Source organism: Protopterus annectens, chromosome 6.part0 (assembly GCF_019279795.1).
Source record: "Protopterus annectens isolate FY-2018-M chromosome 6.part0, PAN1.0, whole genome shotgun sequence".
In the NCBI taxonomy this organism is placed as follows: domain Eukaryota; kingdom Metazoa; phylum Chordata; order Ceratodontiformes; family Protopteridae; genus Protopterus; species Protopterus annectens.
The window spans coordinates 984,778,011-984,804,348 of record NC_056737.1 but is presented as its reverse complement, the minus strand read 5'-3'; the positions used below and the strand labels follow the sequence as shown (position 1 = coordinate 984,804,348).

Here is a 26,338-nt window from a genome sequence, read left to right as displayed (position 1 = left end):
GGCCACCTGATGATGAAGGGATTCTCATCTAGATCAAGGGAGCTCATCGTCGCCCTGTACTCATCACTCATTAGACCTATGATTGAATACAATGCCCCGTTCGAATGGATCTGACCAGACACCTGATGCAGCTTGAAAGGCCCCAAAAGTTCCTCACCAAAAGGATAAAGGGTCTCAAAAATATGTCTTATGCTGCCCGACTGAAAGAACTCCAGCTCTATTCAGTCTCATACCGCTTGCTCAGAGGTGACCTGTGCCTGACATATAAGGCCATGTCAAACCCAGATTTGATGAATATGCTTCACCTCAAAAATCTAGATCCCTCAGAACCACAAGGGCGGAGACTTAAACCTTGACACGGTTATAAATAGAACGTGCTGGAGGGACAGATTCATCACCCAGAGACTCCCTATGCTGTGGAACAAAATCCCGGTACATGTGAGGCAGAGCACCTCGCTGGCCTTGTTCAAGAGGAATCTTGACCAATGGATGGGAGATCGCAGATATACCCCAGGGATTACTTCAGTGTCACTGCTTGACAGAGGCACAGAAAAATGATAGGCATAGTTTTTATTCAAACTAAAGGGGTGGCGAAAGCCACATAACTGTGGGCTAGGCTTATAAATGCCCTTGGGCAGATAGCCTAGTATGAACCTATGAACCTATAAGGTGGGCAATATAGAAGGTCTTCCTAACCACCTTGGCAATGTGGGTGTCAAATGAGAGGTCACTGTCAATGTGGGTCCCTAGGTCCCTGATTACTTCTTCCATAATTAATGGATTACCACCTATGTGGTAATTTGTGGGTACTTTGTTTTTCCCAAAGGGTATAACTATACATTTTTTGGCGTTCAGTTTAAGGCCATGGCTCTAGCACCAGTTATCCATTTCTGTGAGGCCTTTCTGAAGGATGCTAGTGTCCGCTGGAGTATCGATTATGACGCCAAGCTTGCAGTCATCTGCGAACTTTGTCAGCCACAATCCTCCTATGTTTGCTTGTACTTCTGAGAAATAAATGCCAAACAAGAGGGGTCCCAGGACCAAGCCCTGTGGGACACCACTTGTAACTGGCTTAGAGTCTGACATGGCTCCAGCAATTCTGACCTTGTGGGTTCTGTGCTTTAGCCAGTTTGCAACCCATCTTATGACATATGGGTTTACATTTAAGCTGGTGAGCTTGTCTATGATGCCCGAGTGGGGTATTGTGTCGAAGGCTTTTGCAAGGTCAAGGTAGGCTGTGTGAACTGCCTTACCCTCATCAATGGCCTTAGTGACTGTTTCACAAAAGTCGACTAGGTTCAAAAGGCAGGATCTTCCCTTAACAAAGCCGAATTGGGTAGGATCAAGTGTCTGTAGGTCACCAATGTCTTTGTTTATGAGTTCCATAATGATCCTCTCCATGGCTTTGCAGATAAGGCTTGTCAAGCTAATGGGGCGGTAATTTCCAGGGTCTGTGGAGGCACCGCCCTTATGAAGTGGGACCACAGTCGCCGTGCGCCACTCCTTGGGTACGTATCCTGAGGTGAGGCTAAGATTAAACAGCTGTCCTAACTGTGGGTTTAATTCCTCGTTGAGTTCATGAAGCACACAGCCAGGGACACCATCCGGTCCCATGGATGCTGTGTTTTTGCCTTAGTGAGGGCAGTTCTCACCTGGGCGTTGGAGATGTTTGGGGGCTACAATCCTCTGGAATAGATATCTCTCCTTTGGGGAGGGAAGTTTGCACTGAACCTGTCAGCCAGTATGTTAGCAATGTGTGTAGGTTCAGTAATTTTCACATCATTTTGAACTAATTCTGAGCATATCTGGGAGTTTCCTCCTAGGTTTCTAACATAGCTAAAGAAGGCCTTATGATTGTCTTTAGAGTCCTTGGCGATTTTTCTCTCAAAATTTGCCTTGGATGATTGTATGAGAGCTCTTAGTTTTTTACTTATAATGATCAAAGGTGTCTTACCTTTCAAGGATTTTGCTCTATCTTGTAGTAGCTTCCTCCTTTGTTGTAGAGCTTGTTTATGGCTGGGGTCCACCAGACTGGACGCTTGCCTTTGGTACAGAGAGTCTTAGTTTTGTTTGGGATTGCCTGATCCATGCAGTCCTGTAGGTGCTGGTAGAAGGCATTTGTAAGTGATTCAGCGGTTTGAGTAATGTTTACCACTGGCTCAGGGGCCTTAAAGGAGACCACACTAGTTTTTAGAAGTGTGAAATCGGTTTTGAGAAGTTTTTCACTGTGGTCTTTTTTGTTTCAGGTGGGGCGGGATGAGGACCTCCAGCGAGATTAGTTTATGATCTGATCTCACCAGTGAGGGGTATACTTCGGTGTTGAACATTTTGATCCCATGTTCGTGATGATGAGATCAAGTATGTTTTCTCCTCTTGTGGGGATGGTGACTAGTTGTTCCATGGCATTTGAGTTTATGAACTCCAGGAATCTTTGGGTTAGAGTGTTCGGGCTTGAGTAGTGTTCCCAGTCTATATTAGGGTAGTTGAAGTCACCTAGTATGATGGTGTTTGGAGATACATTTATCCCTCCAATGTTTTCAGGAAGGCCATGTGAGTTTCCTGAGTTTGAGAGGGTGGCCTGTAACATGCTACAAATTGCAGAGCAGTCTTGCCTATGGTTAATTGCACCTGGATGGTCTCCGATGCATCGTGCGTTGCCACCAACCTTGAGGTGTGGGTGTCCTTTATGAATATGGACACCCCTCCTTTCTTGGTGTTGTCCGGATTTTGGGGCCGGAACGCATGATATGAGGTGAAACCTGTTAGTGCTGGGGTGCTCTCAGGAGCCTTGAACCAGGTTTCTGTCACAGCACAGACATCGATGTTCTCCATATTGAGAAGGGCCTCGAGTGCGTGCATCTTGAGATTGAGACTTCTGGCATTGAGCAGCATTACCCTTAGTTTTTTTCCTTTTGGTGTTCTAGGGTGGTAGGTTTAGAATTTGAGCCTTGCCTAAAAAGGCACTATGGGGTGGCAAGAGCCTTTGCCAATATCCGAAGCCCAGGGTGACAGGTGCAAGCCGTCCCTTGAAGCAGCGTGGCTTGTCCAGCATGTCATCCCAGGCAGACAGACATTGGATCCCTTTGAATGACACCAGAATTTAAGCCAATTATTAAAGCTGATCATCTTATCACTGTATTGTGGCATCATTCTAGGTGAAGGTAGGATACTGCTCAAGGTCAGGGTCATACCTGCCTGGGCTACATAATCAGAGAGCTCCTCGATGTCCCTTTTCATGTAGTCCAAGGAGGCGTCTCAGGTCGTTGACACCAGCGTGGACAATGACTGAGTCGTACTTGTACCTGCTGTTGAGAGACCTGAGTGCTTGCGTTATGTGGCGGATTCTAGCGCCCGACAGGCAGCTTACTGTGACCTTCTCCTTACTCAGTCTGGTGAGCGGGACGTCAGTGTGTCTGACTATGGAATCACCAATGACAAGTGTGTCTGGCATTTTGTTTGGCCTTAAGGGCTGTGGCTGTTTGACACTCTGACTGTGTGGTCTATGTGTTGCATGTGTTGGGTCGTGAGGTGGTAGTTGTTTGGGTGTCTGCTTTGGTGGCCTCTACTGTTTTGGTAAATTTTTGATCAGAGCCTTCGAGTATGTCTTTGTGTGAGTATGTGTATGATTTGAAGTTGTGATGGTGCCATGTGTGACTGGGTATGTATTGTGTGTGGTTACCTTCTCCTCCTGTCTGGTCTTGCCAGTCCTATGTTGAGAGAGCTCAGCCTCCAGTTTGGCCGTATAGTTGCATCTCTCGCATGTATTTGTGTTTTGTGGGAGAAGGAGAGGATTGTCTGTGTACATAAGGCAATTGTAACATTGCCTCAATATTCCCAGGTTCACCAGTTGAGCTGGAGAGGACACTAGCAACTGATCCCTCGACATACTAGAAGTAGTAGATAAAGAGACTTTCAAAGGACTCCGGGAAGTGGGTTTTAGGCTGGTGGGGTACTATCTATAATAAGAGTGCTTTATCAAGGTGCAAGTACTGTAGGAGTAAGTGCTAGGCTTTACAGATAGAGAATAGTCTACTTGGGAATCAAGTAGAGATGAACTTTTCAGTTGTAGGATATGCTGGTTAGATCAGCAGTACAGTTTAGCGTGTTTTATAGCAGGGGCTGAAGGGAGCTAGGAATTGGCCCAAAACGACCAATGGACTACTAGTTTCTGGCTGAAACTTCACCAAATCGGACAAAAAGGCCGCTCAGTGCTTCCCACTCCCACTGGTAATCAAAGAAACTTCCCTCCTTCCTAATAAGGCTATGGATCAGTAACAGGAACTAAAAACAAAGCCCAGGGATCAGCAACTCTGAAACTGGACTACTCTAGTTCAGTAAGGCGGAAAACAAGAGATTTTTGTTTTATTACAGAGATAAGGAAAAAACAGACAGTAAATGCTATAAATGCTGTAAATCGGCTAGCGCACTTTAGTGTGTAGCCTACAGAAACAATTTGCAACAATTAGTAACTTAAAGTGCAATAAACAGTGTAAAATGCAGAAATCACTTAAAGTAGCAGTAAAACAGGCGAAATGCAGTCGCTAGCTTAATAACAGTGGGAAAGCCACAAAAATACTTATATCTGGTAGAAAGTCACTCTTTTAGCTCTCTGCTGCTTGGATCACTCTGCAGGCCACCACGAGGATCTGTGCTGAGTTGGTACAAGCTGGAAAACGCGTGTTTAGCGTGTTTTATAGCAGGGGCTGAAAGGAGCTAGGAATTGGCCCAAAACGACCAATAGACTACTAGTTTCTGGCTGAAACTTCACCAATTCGGACAAAAAGGCTGCTCAGTGCTTCCCACTCCCACTGGTAAGCAAAGAAACTTCCCTCCTTCCTAATAAGGCAATGGATCAGTAACAGGAACTAAAAACAAAGCCCAGGGATCAGCAACTCTGAAACTGGACTACTCTAGTTCAGTAAGGTGGGAAAACAAGAGATTTTTTTTTTTTTTTTTTTTTACAGAGACAAGGAAAAAAACAGACAGTAAATGCTATAAATCCACCTATTATCACGAAAGTTTTCACATCTAGATCAAGGGAGGTCACTGTGCCCCTTTACTCTTCCCTTATCAGACCCATGATTGAGTACAATGCCCCATTTGGTATGTACCTTACCCGGCACCTGCAGCAGTTGGAAAGACCCCAGAAGTACCTCACCAAGAGGATCAAGGGACTCAAACATATGTCATATGCTGCCAGATTGAAGAAACTCCAGCTCTATTCAGTCGCATACCGCCTAATCAGAGGTGATCTATGCCTGACGTACAAGGCCATGTCCAATCCGGAATTAATGGACATGCTCCACCTAAAAAAATCCAAATCCACCACAGCCACGAGAGCGAGAGACTTGAACCGCAACACAGAAATAAATAGGACATGCTGGAGGGACAGATTCATAACCCAGAGGCTCCCTACACTCTGGAACAGAATCCCAGTCCATGTTAGGCAGAGCCCCTCACTGACTCTCTTCAAGAGAAATCTTGATGAGTGGATGAGAGATCGTAGGTTTACCCCAGGGGTCATCTCTGTGTCACTTCTAGACAGAGGCACAGTAAACAAAACCCTAAATGGGCACAGTATTATCATTCCAGGGGGTGGCGGAAGCCATACACACTCTGGCTAGGCTTATAAATGCCCTAGGGCAGATAGCCTAGTATGAACCTATGTAACTCTAATTACAATACCCTACTGCAAGTTTTAATGAAAAGCAACCATTTTAACAACTTTTGAACAGCCAAGTCTCTTTCTTATGGAAACTCTCCTACTGGAGCTCTGCTAAAAAGGCCACAGAAAGTAACAATACTTTCAGAAGACTTAACTTCTAACAGGTCTTTGAACAGTCTTCTTGGCCTATTCATTTCAAATCTAGTACAACTAGCATAGTTCCAGTAGGGTCCCCAAACAGTTAGGGCAGAACACAAACTACTAATCTGAGAACCTGACACATTCAGGTCTGGCAATAAACCCAGATCAGTCCCCATGGGGTACATAGAGTGCAAAATCCCTTCCCTGGGGTTCTAAAACTGATGGTATCAGGATTACTTTTGGAAGTGGGCAAGAGTTAAGTGATGTACGTTGATTCCCTCTGTAAAACAAGGTGCTTTATGATTCCATGATTTGAATGGATACTTTTGAGTTACTCATTTAATGCTGATGAACACAACACAAGCAGAGGGTTACAAATCAAAGTGGAAAGGAATGATTACGACACTGGGCAGGGGGTTCAAGAAATTAAGGCAGAGGGGGAATCCGGATGTAGATCCTTAAGGAGGACAACAATCGTACAGAATATCGTATTCATAGAGTAGCAATGAGTACTCCAAGAACTAAGCCAGCATGGGTATGGAGAAAGGCGATCTGACCAATAGGGATGACTGCAAGTAGGAAGATAGAAAATACACAAGAGGAGCTGGAAGGAAATTAGCAAAGGAACAAAGGTACTGGGAGCAAATAAGTAGGGAGGAAATGTAACAGTGTGGGATGAGGGAAGCAAAAGTCTGAAATGCAGGTTAGGGACTGCCTGCCCTACCAGGAACTGATAAGAGTACAGGCAAAGAGATGGAGAGCGTTAAGTGAATAACCAGCTCTGGTTGGCTGGGTTTAAAACAGAAGTGACTGATTAAAAATAATAAGTTGTAGAGTACAAAAATCTACTGCATGATAACTATAATAATCAAACAAACAACATTAGAACAGATTAGGGGAAAAGAATGAAAATGCAATTTAATAAAGAACAATGGGAGGACATATGCATGGCTCCAAAAGAACAACGGGAGGACATATGCATGGCTCCAAAAGAACAATGGGAGGACATATGCATGGCTCCAAAAGAACAATGGGAGGACATATGCATGGCTCCAAAAGAACAATGGGAGGACATATGCATGGCTCCAAAAGAACAATGGGAGGACATATGCATGGCTCCAAAAGAACAATGGGAGGACATATGCATGGCTCCAAAAGAACAATGGGAGGACATATGCATGGCTCCAAAAGAACAATGGGAGGACATATGCATGGCTCCAAAAGAAGAATGGGAGGACATATGCATGGCTCCAAAAGAACAATGGGAGGACATATGCATGGCTCCAAAATAGGTAACACAATCTAGAAGGTTTAGGATTTCTGCATGGATATTTTTATACCACAGCAAGAATTCAGAGAAATGCTCATCAGGTAGATATGAAACGTGGGAAGTGTGACAGAAACCAGACAAAAGTAACTGGGAACGTGTTTTGGGATTGTAATAAGAGGACTACATCAGAAATGTTGGTTGTAGCAAATGGTTTACCTACGGAATAGATTCTTTTGAGTTAGAATATTACATCTGAATTACTCTGTCATAGTGAGGTCTTACCAAGTTTAATGCTATTGGCTACCAAAAATGGAACTCAGAATCTAAACCATTTGTAAGTGATGCACTAAATACTGTACATGAGAAAGAAATGGGGGTGGGATCTCTGAAAAGGGGCCGAAATGAACTGCATAGAAATACACAGAATTTGTGGGAACAACATATGCAGAACAAAGTCTGAGAGGAGGAGGAGGAGTGACATTTATGGAAAAGAAGGAATTCAGCTATTTATGTAATGTTGGTATGAATGAAAATTTTTAAAAAGAAAATATATGTATACTGCAAGAAAATGTTACTCTGGTTTGTCTTTTCTATTAATGTATTTGCTCTCATGCAATTTCTTAAAATGTGATAATTTAATAAAGATGTTAAAAAGGCAATCACTGGGTCTTCTAATTCAAGTCGAACTGTCAACATGACCTTTGTCATGAAAGATAATGCATGCACTCGAGGCACTCCTCAGTATGGAGAACATTGATATCTGTGCAGTAAAAGAAACCTGGTTTAAGGCTCCAGAGAGCACCCCAGCACTACCAGGCTATAACTCATACCATACTTTTCGGCCATAGAACCCAGACCAAAACACAAAAGGCAGGGGTGTATCCATATTCATCAAGGATACCCACACCTCCAGGTTAGTGGTGCAGCACAATGCCTCAGAGATCATCCATGTGCAACTAACAATGGGCAAAACTGCAATTCAAACTGTAGCTTGCTACGGATCACCCACCATAACCCAGGACCCCCATTCTGCATTTCTGGAGACACTGGAAAATATGAAGGTCCTACCAAATGCCCTAACATTGGGTGATTTCAATTACCCAAACATTAACTGGGAGAACTACTCAATTTCTAACTGCCTTGCCCAATGCTTCCTAGAATTTATAAACTCGAATGCCTTGGATCAACTGGTCAACATCCCCACCAGAGGTGACAACATACTGGACCTAATCATCACCAACATGGGTGACCGGTATTCTACACCAGAGGTCAACCCCTCACTGGTTAGATCAGACCATAGACTAATCACTCTGGATATCCACATTCCTCCCCCACCCCCAATCAAGGAAACCACCGTGAAAAACTTTTCAAAAGCAAACTTCATGTTACTAAAGACGGAGGTGGAAAGGTTCACAGCCTCCATGCTAAAGGACAATGTTGTCCAAGCTGCTGAATCCCTTACAAAGGCACTCTATGAGCACCTGCAAGAATGCATGGATCGTGCTATCCCAAGCAAAACCAAGACTCACTCCTCCAAGAAAAGGAAACCAGTCTGGTGGACCCCTACCATAAACAAGCTATACAATAGAAGGAGGAAACTAGTACAGAAAAGAGTAAAATCTCAAGAAGGAAAGACATCCCTGATCAGTATCAGCAAGAAACTACGATCCCTCATAAAATCATCCAAGGCTAACTTCGAAAGAAAAACTGCCAAGGACTCCAAAGATAACCACAAAGCATTCTTTAGCTATGTCAAGAACCTAAGTGGAAACTCTCAGATCTGCTCTAAGTTAGTGCAGAATGGCACAAAATACACTGAACCAACTGATATTGCCAACATTCTGGCAGACAGATTTAGTGCAAATTCACCCCCCCCCTCACCCTCTAAAGGGCCCATAGCCATACCAGAAGAATGTAGAGCCCCGGCAATCACTGATACACAGGTTAATACAGCCCTATCCAAAGCCAAAAACACAGCTTCAATGGGACTGGACGATGTTCCAGGCTGTGTCTTACATGAACTCCAAAATGAACTAACCTCTCACCTAAACACACTGTTTAAACTCAGCCTCTCTACAGGCTACGTACCCACAGAGTGGTGCACAGCAACAGTTACTCCACTCCACAAAGGTGGAGCCACAACGGACACAACAAATTATCGCCCTATAAGCCTGACTAGCCTGGTCTGCTAGGCTATGGAACGCATCATCATGGAACTCATTAAGAGAGACACTGGGTACCTCCAAACATTGGACCCTACCCAGTTTGGCTTTAAGGGCAGATCATGCCTCCTAAACCTAGTGGACTTCTTTGAGACAGTTACCAAGGCTTTAGACGAGGGAAAGGAGGTCCACACAGCCTACCTAGACCTCGCAAAGGCTTTCGACACCATTCCCCATTCTGGTATTATAGACAAGCTCACCAGCCTGAACATAAACCCCTACATCACGAGATGGGTTGCCAATTGGCTCACAGACAGAACCCACACGGTGAGAGTTGCAGGCTCTAGGTCCGACTCTAAACCGGTTACAACTGGCATCCCCCAGGGCTCAGTCCTGGGATCCCTCCTGTTCGGTATATACTTCTCAGAGTTGCAGGCAAACACAGGAGGACTATGGCTGACAAAGTTCGCAGATGACTGCAAACTGGGGGGCCATAACTGACTCTCCGGTTGATACAGACATCCTCCAGAAGGGTCTCACTGAGATGGTTACCTGGTGTCAAAATCATGGCCTCAAGCTAAATGCCAAAAAGTGCATAGTCATCCCCTTTGGAAAAAACAAAGTACCCGCAAACTACCACATACGTGGTAGTCCCCTAAATACAGAAAATGTAATAAGGGATCTGGGGACCCAAGCAGATAGTAATCTCTCCTTTGATAATCATAATGCCAAGGTGGTTAGAAAATCCTTCTATGTGGTCCACCTAAGCACAAAAGGGTTCGCATCTAGAACAAAAGAGGTTATTGTGCCCCTCTACTCATCACTCATTAGACCCATCGTAGAGTACAACGTCCCATTACAAGACAAATGCAACAGCTGGAAAGACCACAGAAGTTCCTCACCAAGAGGATTACTGGCCTCAAACAGATGCCCTATGCAGCCCAACTGAAGAAACTCCAGCTGTACTCGGTTGCATACCGCTTACTCAGAGGTGATCTCTGCCTGACATACAAGGACATGTCCAACCCAGAACTGATGGACATGCTCCACCTAAAAAAAAAAAAACAAATCCTTGAGAGCCACACACTCTAGGGATCTAAACCTCACCACAACTATAAACGGGACATGCTGGAGGGATAGATTCCTGTCCCAGAGACTCCCCCATGCTTTGGAACAAGATTCCAAAATACATTAGGCAGAGCCACTCAATAACACTCTTCAAGAGAAACCTTGAAGAGTGGATGGGAAACAGAAGATTTACCCCGGGGATCACTGCAGTGGCTCTGCTGGACAAAGGCACAGGGACCTAATGGCTCTGCTGGACAGAGGCACTGGGAACAAATCTAAGGGGGCGGTGAAAGCCAACACACTGTGGTTAGGCTTATAGATGCCCTCGGGCAGATAGCCTAGTATTTACCTATGAACCTATGATAAGCCAGAAGATAAAGCCACCCTGTCCTTTGACAACACTATCACAGTTTCGGAACACATAACGACATAGGGCACCAAGATCCTTCCGGATGAAGGTAATGCCACTAGCAGAGCTATTTTCCAGGAGAATAAATTCAAGACAACTAAAAAAGATTATGAGTTTATCCTTCTGTACTATGGCATTCAAATCAGTGGTGTTATAACCACCTTCATGTGTCAACTCCAGTGGCATAGAGGAATAAAGCTCCAACTACAACCCAGATGCCTTGACTTTGACAGCTCAGGCACTTGTTGGGGCTGGCTCATGGAAAAAAGCAATGACAAAGCTTAAGCCTGCTCCCCTCTTCCTGGGGGCAGGGGGTGAAGAATGTGTGTCCTCTAAACAGACCAGACCAAAATTTCCTGCCTTTTACTATGTGGAATATATTATTTCGTTACAAACAGTATTGAGGCTAAGCTCCTTGATGGCCCTTCAGCAGTAAGTTTATTATGTGGAAGACTGTCACAGATTGTATACAACTCAAAATGTTCATCCACCAAAGATGGAAGCGCAGGGGGGATTGTAACTTGTTTGGGAATGTCACACGTCAGCAATGGTACATATTAAGTTTTCACAGGTGAGGATGACGCTTTTTTTTCCCATCTGAAGAAATCTCATTTATTTATTTATTGACATTTGATAACTGGGTAAATGGGTTGGTCACCAGACCCATTTCAGCAATGACCCAAGTCCTTATGGGTAACAGTTTAGAACATCAAATAAAGAGTAAAATGCAGCTTTACTACAAATACATTGATCAGATACTTGCAATGCAAAGAAAGACAACTTGCAGCTTTACAAGCAATATTTTAAATTCATGAATGCACAGAATTTGGCAGTAGCATATTCATTAAAATGAGAAAATCAGCAAATATCAAACACTGAGAAAAGAAAATTGGAAAAACATATTTTTAATGATGATGATGATGATCTTCACTCAAAAGTGGGTTTATAGTGTGTAATGCTAATTTATAGCTGCCAGTACAAAAACATGCAATAACACCATACTTGTTAAAATAACACAATGTTTATAATTCAGTTTTTTATGTCAAATCAATAAAAACAATGAAATGCATTCTGAGAAAGATAAAAGTGACTGCAAGATGAATGTAATATTGTACACAGCATCAAAACTGTGCTGTTTCAAAGCTGACGTTATTTGCTTTATATGCTTAACCCTTTTCCCTTCAGCAAGCACTCCTTAAGAAGGGTCTCTCTCAGCTTGGTTTTGAGCATATGTAAAGTATCTTCTTGTCTGATTTCTGCTGGAAGTTGGTTCCTTATGGCAGTTATATGCTTTGCAAATGCCCTTTTGCAGTCTTAAATCTTGGACTAAGTAGGGAAAGAGTTTCTCCATTTATCTCTCTCATTTCATAGCTGTGGTGTCTAATTTCAACTTGGATTTTAATGGGGAGCAGTGGCCCAACTTGATGGTTTTAAAGATCTGGGGGGAGAGCAGTAGTGATGCTCTTTCATTTACTAGTAGCCTTTTACCCTGGATAAGGGTAAGCAATGATGGGTTCTCTTATCAGCGAGATTTTGTTAACTGCTCTTTGTAATTTCAGTGTATCTGTGCTTGAGTGGAAAGTTAAAGATGGTAGACCATATTTAATTTTTAGAATTAATACATTCCTTGCAGCAGCTTTGTGGGAGGGCCAGTATAAGCAGATGGAATATTTTGCAGCACAATTTCAGCTGAGAAAGCACTTTGTTTACAATAATGTCTGCGTGCTTAGAGAAGGATAGTGAAGGGGCAAGGTTGAGACGGCAGTATCTTTGTTCAGTCACAATCAGAACATTGCTACATCTGTATCTAACAATGATACGGGTGTTTCTGAGAATCTCCTAGGGTGTTTCAAAGATCATGATGCTAGATTTTAACATGTAGATAAGCAAACTGTTGCTTTGGGTCCAGCTGTAAATCTTACTGAAGGTACTTGCAGTTTAAGCCGGAGCTATGAAAGTTTATTGCTAGTTTCTAGTAGAAGGGGGGGTGTCTTCATCATACATTACAGCATTCAAATTGGGGAAGACACTGCTGAAAAGTAAAAAAATCAAAGGACTTGCAACAGAAGCTTGGGGTAATCCTGTGCTGAAAGAGCCTTGATTTGAGAAAATGTTCTTTCAGTAGACTTGAAATGACTGGCCCTAAAGGCAACTTTGGAACCACAACACTGTTTGGGTTACAATGTTGTGCCTCCTTAGCGTATGAAGGAGGAGGTTATGGATGACCGTTCCAAATGCTCTGGTCAAGTCTATGACTAGTCCACTTATTAATCTAGATTTATCTATATTACTGAACATTTAGTTGGTGGCTATGTGTAGGCCGGTCATACTACCAAAAGAGGTGTGGGTGCCATGTTTTACATTGCACAGAAGCCCACATTTGTTAAAGTGGTCTGGGACTTGGTTATATGCAATATTTTTGAAAATTTATGTAAGTGGGCAAAGACTGGCTATTAGTCTGCCAAAGTTGCACACTTTGGGAATGGGTTTCTTGGGAATAGGGATTATGAATGCATGCTTGAACTGGATAGGGAAAGTTGTATATATATCCGAGACATGGTTAGCAATACTAACAGCTATCAGGTTTAGAAATGCTGGAAGCACCACAGAGAAGGATGAACCGCTTTTCTCACTGAGGTCCAGAAAGACTGTTGGGGCCGCTAGTGTGTAGAGTTGGGAAGATGATGACCGGGGATGATGATGATGACTGAGGAATTACTAAGAACTGGATGGGTTTGATAGGACAGAATCTGTTTGTTATTCCTTTTAAAGTTTCTATTAGGGAGTCCATATAGCTGTTAATCAAATTTGGATTTTCATTACCTGACTGTGTGGAGGAAAACTCTAGGGATTCTACAATACGTCCTGTAATTTTTTTTCTTTCTTTCCAGTACTATTTTGGGTTGCTGGCCCTAGTTTCCTGCTTATATCCTACGAAAGTCATTTTTTTCAGAATTGGTTGCTCTCCTGGTTTATTTTTTTCCTTAGTTACTGATAATCGCCTCACAGTAAGATGCTGTCCGGTTCGATTCTCAGCTAGAGCGTCTTCTGCGTGGAGACATGAATGAATGGCCGTACCTTCATTGAAGGTTGCGCATCAGGGATGGTAACTCAGCACGTAAAAATCAACTACCAATCATTAGCGGACCGGAGTTCCGCTGTGGCGACCCCTAACCGGGAAAAGCAGAAAGACAAAGCAACAAGTTACTGGTAATGTTGATGTAGTTGAGCATTGGATTCCTCTTGTTTCCAGGTTTCCTTTGACTCATCCCTAGCTGCCAGAAGCCTTTTTAAGTCTGGTATGAACCATGGGCATTTTTATGTCCTCTCAGTCTCCTTCTGGCTAGAAGAAAGACTGCATCTTGCAAGATGGAAGTTTCTCAAGAAAGCATTTGAAATCAGTGAGGATGAATTTGACAGACCTCTCTATAGTATTAAAATGTAATTAATGTGGATTTTGGATTCCTGAATATGTCTTTGTGAGTATGGAGGAGTAGTTTTAGTGACTCCTCAAAAATTATTTATTTTTATTTATTTTATTTAACATTTGTTGACCGGGAAAGTGTGGCTAGGACAGAGCCTATTTTCAGCAGAGGCCCGGGGAGAAATGCTCCATATGCATATCTTCAGAATGTGGGAAGAAACCGGAGTACTCAAAGGAAACCCACGTGAACACAGGGAGGATGTGCAGACTCCACACAAAAGGCAACACAGCCCGGAATCAAACTGGAGAACTTCTTGCTGCGAGGCAACAACATTAACGTGTGTATCAGTGCAGTTAACACTGACCATGAAAACGTCACGAAGTCTCCAAATCAGCTGAAAATTTCAATTCCAAGATGTAAACAATTTGGTTATAGAGCCTGTTCCAGTAAGTAACATGCACAATTGCACAGCATCAGATATGTACATAGCATCCCCTCTGAAAAGCCAAATCACTAAAAATTTTTACATAGGATTATGTAGCTGCCCTGTCAGATGCACAGCATATCTACACCCCACCCAAAAAAAATAAACGGTCACATCTGTTCTGGACACCACTGTTTTTATTTCTTTATTTTTTTCACATTTAACTGGGACAGCCTAACTGAATATACTGTCCATTTTTAGTGGAAGCTGGCTAAACGTAAATCAAATAAATTGCATGAAGGACAACTACACACTGAATAAATTTCCTTTTTCCTCCCTACTGCCGTATATAAAATGCATCATTTCTCTGTTTCTTTTCCTCTAAGATATTTCTATGCTATTTAGTTTCCTCACTGCATAATTCTGGGAGTGAACAAAAATTTCATGAAACTTCATTTAGGAATTTGTCACTGTGGTCCTCACATAAACCTAACCAGACACTTTAAGGTTTCTGACCAAGGATAATCCGAGAGCAAGCTATCTGTAGTGCTTATTGCCACCATGGTCCTCACATAAACCCAACCATCTATTTTAAGATTTTTCACCAAGAATAACCCACAAAACAAGCTGTCTGTAGTACTTCTTTCCTTCCACCCAACTGGTCATAAACCTACTATGTTGGAATCCACAACACTTATTATGTACGATCATTTACAGTGTTTCCCCTCCCTTGGAGCCACAAATCTGTTGGACCTTTAGGAATTTCACAGCTCTGTTATTTTATACTTTCAGACTGAACAAATCTGATGGTAATGACAGAAACAACCCCTCATCTGAGATTCCTACATTTTCCAACATGATTATGCAGTAGCAAAACAGCAGCGTGCTTATTGCAATGTACTTATAGCAAGACAAAGAACGAAACCCAGAGAGTGGTACACTGGAAGAAGTTTCTAACATGGTCAAACTTAGCAGTGATCCAGAATTCTGCCATTCTAAGTAAATGCACACAAATTTGGCATAGAGGACAAGGCATGATGATCTAATCTCCTACAGACACAGACTGCATGATGGGAAAAAAGGAACCTCAACTAAAAAAACAATCATGTCAGTAGGTTTGCTGCTATCTGGGCATTTTAATATAAAAGGTAGTAATGACAACATGGAGTGCCACAGAAACATTAGTATGGCAGAGAACATCAAGATAAGACATCAAGAAGTTTCTTCACTTTCTGGTCGTACTGGTCCTTTAAATGATCTGATAACGTTGGTACAGCACAGTGCAAAGATCCAGATCCTGTGACAAAGTCCATGAAACAAATCTTCTCCTCTTCTAGATATGGTATTTTCTTTTGTTAAGTCTCTTGACCTCCTTGAAGATGTGTAACATCTGAAAATAAATGGATTTATGAATACTGTACTTAACTTGCTTATTGTTAATCAGGAAGGTGGGCTGGTGCAGAGAATCTCTTCAGCATTTGACAGCCAAAAATATTGACTTGATTAAGCGGGGGACATTTTATGCAAAGGATGTGGATGCAGCGATAGAACACTGAAGCACACCTTTCAACCTCTTAGCACAACAATTCTCAACAGAGCCATAAATAAAAGTAGGCAAAGAAAGTTTCTAGATTAACAAATCTATTAGCATGCATTTTCTAAATGATATGAAATAGGAAACTCAAATGCATGTCATTATTTAGTGACTTCAATACTCCATAATTTGTCAGAAAACCACAAATTTTATGAGGAATACACCAAAAATATCAGCTAAAAATCTGGAAATTCTGCAAAATTCAGGGTACTAAATATAGTTACCCATTACTTAAACAAATTTCTCCACTCCAGCTGGCTATACAAGTCAACCTGCTCACTAAAATTAAACTGTAAACTCACTAGCAATTCTCTTCAACTGCATAAAAGTCACGGGGATACCTAGTTCCCTATAACCATCTCAAAAACCAGGAACAGTATGCCAACTTTCTTTAGAAGTATTACTAACCACCAGTACTACATACCACTCAAGCAGACTCTCCCAACCATCTGGATGTGTAAATGACCATAAGACTTAACTTACCCGAGCTGTGCTCCCTACACACTGTCCTCATAGGTGCAATTCTCTGTATGTAGAGGCCATTCTTTTCTATATGCAAGCTACGTTTCTATAGGATATAATGCTATAGGTTTTTACTGTAAGCTAAAATGGCATTTTGTAATGATGTTATGCAACACTTTACACTATAAATCAAAACTGCTAGGTATTACTTAAGTCTGGTATGTAAGATCATGCTAGTATTACTTAAGTCTGGTATGCAATATCATGGTAGGTATTACTTAAATCTGGTATGTAATATGCTAGGTATTACTTAAGCCTGGTATGTAATATGCTAGGTATTACTTAAGCCTGGTATGTAATATCGTGTTAGGTATTACTTAAGCCTGGTATGTAATATGCTAGGTATTACTAAGTCTGGTATGTAATATGCTAGGTATTACTTAAGTCTGGTATGTAATATCATGGTAGGTACTACTTAAGTCTGGTATGTAATATGCTAGGTATTACTTAGGTCTGGTATGTAAAATCATACTAGGTATTACTTAAGTAACATCCTCAAGCTCAATGCCAAAAAGTGCATTGTCATCCCCTTTGGTGAAAACTAAGTGGCAGTACACTTAACGCCGAAGGTGTGATAAGAGACCTTGGGACTCAGGTGGACAGTAGTCTCCTTTGATAATCACATCGCCATAGTAGTAGGGAAATCCTTCTACGTGGCACACCTCATCACAAAAGGGTTCTCATCCAGGAAAAAAGAGGTCACTGTTCCCCTCTACTCGTCTCTCATTAGATCTATTATTGAGTACAATGCCCCTTTTGGAATGTACCTCACAAGACATCTGCAACAGCTGGAAAGGCCACAAAAATACCTCACAAAGAGGATTACGGGACTCAAACAGATGCCCTATGCTGACCTTCTCAAAAAACTCCACCTTTACCAATAGCATATTGCCTACTTCGAGGCGATCTCTGCCTAACATACAAAGCTATGCCAAACCCAGAGCTGTTGGACATGCTACACCTAAAGAAATCCCAATCCCCCCGAGCTACACACTCTAGGGACCTAAACCTTGTCACTACAATAAACAAAACATGCTGGAGGGATAGATTCCTGTCCCAGAGACTTCCCATACTCTGGAACAAGCTACCTATCCATGTCAAGCAGAGTTCCTCATCAGCACTCTTCAAAAGAAATCTTGATGAGTGGATGGGAAATTCACCCCGGGGATCACTTTTTTGTCTCTGTTTGACAGGGGAACAGGAAAATAACCTTCTTGGGTGGTGAAAGCCAGGGAACCTGGTTGGCTAGGCTTACATAGGCCCTTGGGCTGATAGCCTAGTGCCTACCTATGAACCTATTACGTAAGCCTGGTATGTAATATCATGCTAGGTATTAGTCTGGTATGTAATATCATGTTAGGTTTCATTTAAGTCTGGTTATGTAATACCATGCTACGTATTACTTAAGCCTGGTGTGTAATATCATGTTAGGTATTAATTAAGCCTGGTATGTAATATCATGTTCGGTATTGCTTAAGTCTGGTACGAGGAGCTTTTGTCTTCAAATCTCCAATGAACATGATTTCTGCACAGTCAAAACACCTTGGCAAACAAAATGCAAATACAATAAAATAAAAGACTAAATACAGTTTTTATTTAATCATTTCTTAACTAGATAAACCAACTAGGTACGAGTGCAATTGGGACAGAAAAGCATTCCACTGTTTAATCAGGGAAGTTCACCTTAAGCAATTATGCTGTACCAATGATGCTCATGCACACACCTGCACACTTTTATACATTACTACTTTACTTCATCCACTGTTTTTTGTGTGTTTTTCTGCAGTTTCATTGTATAAACATGTTTTGGGGGCTGTAAACATGAAAACTGTCATTACAGTTTTTTTTTTTTTTTTTTGCAAAGCACTCACATTTTTTCTGAGCTGTTAACTTAGTTTTTTTATGCACACTAATGCACATGGATGGATATTTATTAGACATTACTAGACAGATGTATTTTTATATTTATAGTGTTCTAGTTTGATTATGTTTATGGCTAGACAGCAGTGTGCTTTTTCTTGATTGTAGTTCTTCTCACAGACCTGATGAAGGCTTTACTGCATTAGTTAGCCAAAACCAATTTTAGTTAGGTCTTTTTATGTACATATTTTTATGTATATGTAATGCTTTTCTTAATACCTGATCTTGGAATGTGGGTTGCAGATAGGTAGTGTTTTCCTTAACTAGGATTTAGTTTGATCTAATTAGTAGTGTATGGGGTCTGGGAAACTTGCTGTTCTAAAATGCACTTTTACTGCACTGTTTATATTGCTTGCCATTAATAGAGTAGTTTAAAATTAAACAATAAGTATATTTTCCACACATACTTCTAAGTATATAAAAGCTGATATATTAAACATTGTTAAAATATTTCTGATATTTTGTTACCGAGGATCACTTGTCTGTGACAAATAAAGGCTTGTTGCTTTGGAACACTACCTGGGTTTCATGATTTTTGGAAATTATTGTGACTGAGCTCATCAACAAGGTTTTAAAACCACTAGTTTCTCTGTTTTTTATTTTTTTTATTTTGTAAATTTACCTGCAATACTATGATTTATTCTTTGCAATTTGCTACTCATTTTCTGTAAACAATCCCTGTACTACTATCATATTTTTGTCACTCCTACTCTTTTTTCTACACTGATTGCATTTCTTTGCCAGGCTGCACCTGAAAAGGGTCTTTGGACCAGCCTGCCTACCTGGCTATCAAATAATAAATTGTAGGATAGGTACTAATGGAACCCTAAAGTACCCTAGTAACGTATCTACTTGTGTCAGTCTCTGTACCCATAAATGAAGAGAGACACTTAACTACTAGACTGAGCACAAAAGAGGACAACTAGGATGGTTAGAAGAGGGATCATATGCTGTCTAGCTGCAATAATTAATAGTGTGCAAACTCGAGCTCTATGACTCAAAAATATTACAACAACATTAAAATAAAACATGAGGAAGTATCAGCAGGTCATCATGACAGGGTTTATTTGAGCCAAAGAAAACAAAACAATCATGAAGTGAGATTAACGGCCAAACCAAGGGGCTTAGGTGTAACACCTGTTCACAAAGGAAGAGTTCTCCCTTGTACAGGCTTCTAAGAGCCGGCTACAAACTTCTGAGAAGAAGTGAGATGAAAGTGTTAGGCAGAACACAATGAAGTACATGGGAAAGGACTGACTGCACCGCTGAACTCACTATGTGAACTCAAAGCAGCAAAGGTTCATTATCCGTCATGTGCAGTAATACATGTATTTATACAGTGCACAACCATCACCTGCGACAACACATGTATGTACTTACATGTGCAGTAATACATGTATTTATACAGTGCACAACCATCACCTGCGACAACACATGTATGTACTTACATGTGCAGTAATACATGTATTTATACAGTGCACAACCATCACCTGCGACAACACATGTATGTACTTACATGTGCAGTAATACATGTATTTATACAGTGCACAACCATCACCTGCGACAACACATGTATGTACTTACATGTGCAGTAATACATGTATTTATACAGTGCACAACCATCACCTGCGACAACACATGTATGTACTTACATGTGCAGTAATACATGTATTTATACAGTGCACAACCATCACCTGCGACAACACATGTATGTACTTACATGTGCAGTAATACATGTATTTATACAGTGCACAACCATCACCTGCGACAACACATGTATGTACTTACATGTGCAGTAATACATGTATTTATACAGTGCACAACCATCACCTGTGACAACACATGTATGTACTTACATGTGCAGTAATACATGTATTTATACAGTGCACAACCATCACCTGCGACAACACATGTATGTACTTACATGTGCAGTAATACATGTATTTATACAGTGCACAACCATCACCTGCGACAACACATGTATGTACTTACATGTGCAGTAATACATGTATTTATACAGTGCACAACCATCACCTGCGACAACACATGTATGTACTTACATGTGCAGTAATACATGTATTTATACAGTGCACAACCATCACCTGCGACAACACATGTATGTACTTACATGTGCAGTAATACATGTATTTATACAGTGCACAACCATCACCTGCGACAACACATGTATGTACTTACATGTGCAGTAATACATGTATTTATACAGTGCACAACCATCACCTGCGACAACACATGTATGTACTTACATGTGCAGTAATACATGTATTTATACAGTGCACAACCATCACCTGCGACAACACATGTATGTACTTACATGTGCAGTAATACATGTATTTATATAGTGAACATCCGTCACCTGTGACATGGCTATGTGCTTACATGTGCAGTAATACATGTATTTATACAGTGCACAACCATCACCTGCGACAACACATGTATGTACTTACATGTGCAGTAATACATGTATTTATACAGTGCACAACCATCACCTGCGACAACACATGTATGTACTTACATGTGCAGTAATACATGTATTTATACAGTGCACAACCATCACTTGTGATAACACATGTATGTACTTACATGTGCAGTAATACATGTATTTATATAGTGAACATCCGTCACCTGTGACATGGCTATGTACTTACATGTGCAGTAATACATGTACTTATATAGTGCACAACCATCACCTGCGACAACACATGTATGTACTTACATGTGCAGTAATACATGTATTTATAAAGTGAACATCCGTCACCTGTGACATGTCTATGTACTTACATGTGCAGTAATACATGTATTTGTATAGTGCACATCCATCACCTGCAACAACAAATGTATGTACTTATATGTGCAGTAATACATGTATTTATACAGTACACATCCGTCACCTGTGACATGTTTATGTACTTACATGTGCAGTAATACATCTATTTATATAGTGCACATCTGTGACATGGCTATGTACTTACATGTGCATTAATACATGTATTTATACAGTGCACAACCATCACCTGCAACAACACATGTATGTACTTACATGTGCAGTAATACATGTATTTATATAGTGTACAGCCATCACCTGTGACATGTCTATGCACTTACATGTGCAGTAATACAGGTATTTATATAGTGCACATCCATCACCTGTGACAACACATGTATGTACTTACATGTGCAGTAATACATGTATTTATACAGAGCACATCCATCACCTGTGACATGTTTATGTACTTACATTGCAGTAATACATGTATTTATATAGTGCACATCCGTCACCTGTGACATGGCTATGTGCTTACATGTGCAGTAATACATGTAGTTATATAGTGCACATCCATCACCTGCGACAACACATGTATGTACTTACATGTGCAGTAATACATGTATTTATATAGTGTACAGCCATCACCTGTGACATGTCTATGTACTTACATGTGCAGTAATACAGGTATTTATATAGTGCACATCCATCACCTGTGACAACACATGTATGTACTTACATGTGCAGTAATACATGTATTTATACAGAGCACATCCATCCCCTGTGACATGTTTATGTACTTACATGTGCAGTAATACATGTATTTATATAGTGCACATCCATCACCTGTGACATGGCTATGTGCTTACATGTGCAGTAATACATGTAGTTATATAGTGCACATCCATCACCTGCGACAACACATGTATGTACTTACATGTGCAGTAATATATGTATTTAGAGTACATCCGTCACCTGCGACAACATGTCTATGTACTTACATGTGCAGTAATACATGTATTTATATAGTGCACATCCATCATCTGCGACATGTCTATGTACTTAAATGTGCAGTAATACATGTATTTATATAGTGCACATCCGTCACCTGTGACAACATGTCTATGTAATTAAATGTGCAGTAATACATGTATTTATATAGTGCACATCCGTCACCTGTGACAACATGTCTATGTACTTACATGTGCAGTAATACATGCATTTATATAGTGCACATCCATCACCAGCGACAACATCTGTATGTACTTACATGTTACAAATGTCTATAAAGTACCACTAAGTAAGCAGCAAAATAATGTACCTAAAAACAGAATGTGCATGTTCTCTGACCAGGGGGCAGGCAGCAAACAGTGCAGCAATGGGACCAAGAAAGGGCACTAAATCAAAGTATTGTTCCTTTGCAGTTCTTTGAAAAAAAGGACACAAGGTTTAACTTGTTCTGATACTATATATATAATAACAAAGTAAATAAGCCCCTTCAGACAAATCTTCTTTCCCTATAAAGTGCGAAAACAACTGGAAGTAATAACCCACCTTGGTACCAGGACACACTCGGAAAGTAAAAAGGCGCCAGGGAATGATCTTCAGGTAAAACTCTTTGACAGAAAGTTGCTAGAAATTTAAAAGAAAAAAGAAACAAGATTATAAAAGCTTTAGGACATCTAAATAGTCACTAAAGGATTACGGTATCAAACATTTAGTAAGCACATGGCCCAATTATAAACAACTGTACTACTCATATAATAAAAGCACTGAAAATGTAATACACCCAGAAACCTCTTTTTCATACTTTGCACATGGGGTCAAGGTGTCACTTCCAACAGTAACAATCATCTAGAGCCAACATTCACACTGCTGGGTGGCTAGCCTTGCTGCGGTTATTCTTCCATATCATATACACATACATACTCACACCTATGGCCAATATGTTCAATACTCCTACAGCATGTCTATGGAATGTGGGAAGAAACTGGAGCACTCAGAGAAAATCCACGCAAACACAAGGAGGACATGCAGACTCTGCAGAGAAGGTACCCCAACCAAAAATCGAACTGAAGAACATCTTGCTCTGAGGCAACAACAATACCTGCTATGCCACTAAACTGTAATATGGGCTTATTTTAGCTTCTTTTATTTTTAATCTTTATGCTCTTTCAAATTTCTATCGATATAAAATGCCCTTCTTTGACTCCCTGTCAGAAAGATGAGATCTGATGTTGTCATGTTTGATCCTTCAAAAAACAAACTATTGTTCCAAGAAATAACATAAAAGTCAGAGTTATACCTTTAAAGTGTGTTTGCAGTGTTAATCTACTGCGCAGTGAACTTCAGGATTGCCATATCTTGGAGGCGGAGGTGTACATATACATTCTCCTAACTGCAATTGAAATGGCACTCCTCTGAGAATTGTTCTATGCAGCTTTGCTGCTACCTACTCTGCTCCACTGTGCTAAGGAAATTGGTAAAAAAACAAGCTATCAATCAAGCCCTACAACAGCTGGGACCTGACTCAGCTATGCTAAGGGCAGCATGATAAAGCCAGTAGTATACTACCCAAGCATTCCTCATAAGTAAATTCAGCTTCTAGTCTTCTGATAAGATGACCATCAGGTAAGCGCATTCCTCTTATGCAAAGGAGAAAACGTGTATATCTGCTCAGATAACGTTAATTTTATCTATTTTCACATCACTGTTGTAATGTCAATGTTACTAGTTAAGGTAAAAATCAAACTACAAACCTCACTGTTACTGGTGCACTAACTCAGTTACATCAGTTAAGAAACCAAACTGAAAATATCATTTTATATCTCACTGTACATGCACTGTGCTCGATAATAATCATTAAAGATGGCAATAAATCATAAACTGCTAACTACTGTTGACATCTGGAAGCAGGAATATGATACTGACTGTGCCAATAAAAGCTAACAATGTGGGTAAATTTGAGTTAATACACAGATAAATCGCATAAGCTCCTGGTTCCTACGTGGCAGTATAATCCAACTAACAGCAGTTAAATCACAGTCACTGAGGACGCCAGAACTCTTTTCAGAGATGTAAAAACCTTTTATTCAACAGAAAGTGAGCGCTTTCGCCAAGAGGCTTCTTCAGACTAATACAAGCATCAATACTTTCTCAACATTTAAATAGTCAAGCTTGTAATTTCATTGGTTCAATGCTTGAGTCATGCTATGTCATAATTGATACGTCCAAAAAGCTGTTCTTAAGCTACTTGCTAAAATACATTGAGATAAAAATAAAAATAAATATAAATATAAGGAATAAAAAATACATATATAAATATACATGTAAAAAGCTACATATAAACAACATATATATACACAAAAATATAAATTTGATTTAAAACTGTGGATAAGAATGTGAATCACTAAATTCATATGTACACACTGGATATGGCTATAGACTATGAGATGACAACTTTATTTACCTTTTTAATCTCCTATTTCTTAAAATGGGCCTAATAGGTGTTTTATCATTCAGTCCAGGTGCTTGATCAGCTTTGCACCTGATAATCCATTTTAATTCACATTCTAAGGTATAGTTGATTATATCACCTCCTCTTGGGTTGGCAAAAATCTTTTGTATAACACAAAACCTAAACTTATGTGTAGGACCTAAACTCTTACAATGCTTCGCTAACGCGTTGAAGTCTGATCCTATTCTAATGTGGTAGGTATGTTCTCTAACGCGTTCCCTTAGTGACCTGTTAGTTTTTCCTATATAAAATGCAGGACATGCTTCACAGCTAGCTAAATAAACCACATCTTTACTACTACAATTTGTGTTAGTATTGAACTCAAAGGTTTGTTGTGTAATAGGGTGGACAAAGATAGTACTTTCATTAATATATACACAATAATTACATTTCCCACAACGTAGTGTGTTTTGATTACCCTTATTCATCTCTACCCTTTGCTTGACATTCTTAGGATTGCATAACAATCGCTTGAGGTTGGGTTTATTTTTATAGTATACTCTAGGTTTAGGGCCTACAACATGCTTGATGTTCTCATCTAACATAAGTATATCCCAATTACTAGCCATGATGCCTCTTAACTGTGCTGCATCTTTAGTGTAGAACATAGGAGCCCTAATTTCTCGTGTGGTTTCTACTACACCAATACCAGGTACTACAGGTCGTTCTGAGTAATATGGTTTGGCTATAGTGCTTCTAAGACCATTGACTTCTAGAATCCTCTTTTCTACTATCTCCGTATTATATCCTCTTTTACTGAATTTATCTCGAAGACCATCCAATTCATTCAGATATCCATCATAAGAAGGATTAAGTCTGGATGCTCTCACTAACTGTCCTTTCACCACGTTGTCAAATATATAATTGGGGTGCATGCTACTCCTATGCAGGAGTGTGTTTCTATGGCACAATTTCCTGTGGACAGAGGTATTGAGCATCCCATTGCTCAATCTATTAATGCCTACATCTAAATATGAAATGTTATTTCTCGAGTAATTTAAAGTAAACTTGAGAAATGTCGTAGAATTGTTCATATATTCTACTAGTTCTAACAGTGAGGCTATATCACCGAGCCACACAAGAAAAAGGTCATCTACAAATCTTCTGTATAGACCTACGTGTCTTATGAACAGATCACAAAAAGGTTTTTACATCTCTGAAAAGAGTTCTGGCGTCCTCAGTGACTGTGATTTAACTGCTGTTAGTTGGATTATACTGCCACGTAGGAACCAGGAGCTTATGCGATTTATCTGTGTATTTTTTGGTGTCTTATTGCTGGTTCTACGTCTCTTAGGTTGGGTGTGTGTTTGCTGGATTTTAAATTTGAGTTAATGGCTAGTTACTATACTGCCTAGATGTTAGCAAAGAAAAGATCTGAAGAAATTATGAGAAAATATCTTAGAAAAGGAGAAGAAACACTCTGGTGAGGAAGTGTTGCA

The 26,338-nt window shown here is 40.4% G+C and overlaps 1 protein-coding gene across 2 annotated transcripts in view; it reads right to left on the bottom strand.

Annotated features, from left to right (window-relative positions):
- Positions 1–26,338, bottom strand: part of AREL1 (apoptosis resistant E3 ubiquitin protein ligase 1) — a 1,112,453-nt gene that overhangs the window by 448,612 nt on the left and 637,503 nt on the right. For both annotated transcript variants that reach the window (XM_044074621.1, XM_044074622.1), the window contains one exon: positions 22,937–23,014. In XM_044074621.1, coding sequence (XP_043930556.1) covers positions 22,937–23,014 — 78 coding nt within the window. The remainder of the gene's footprint in view (positions 1–22,936; positions 23,015–26,338) is intronic.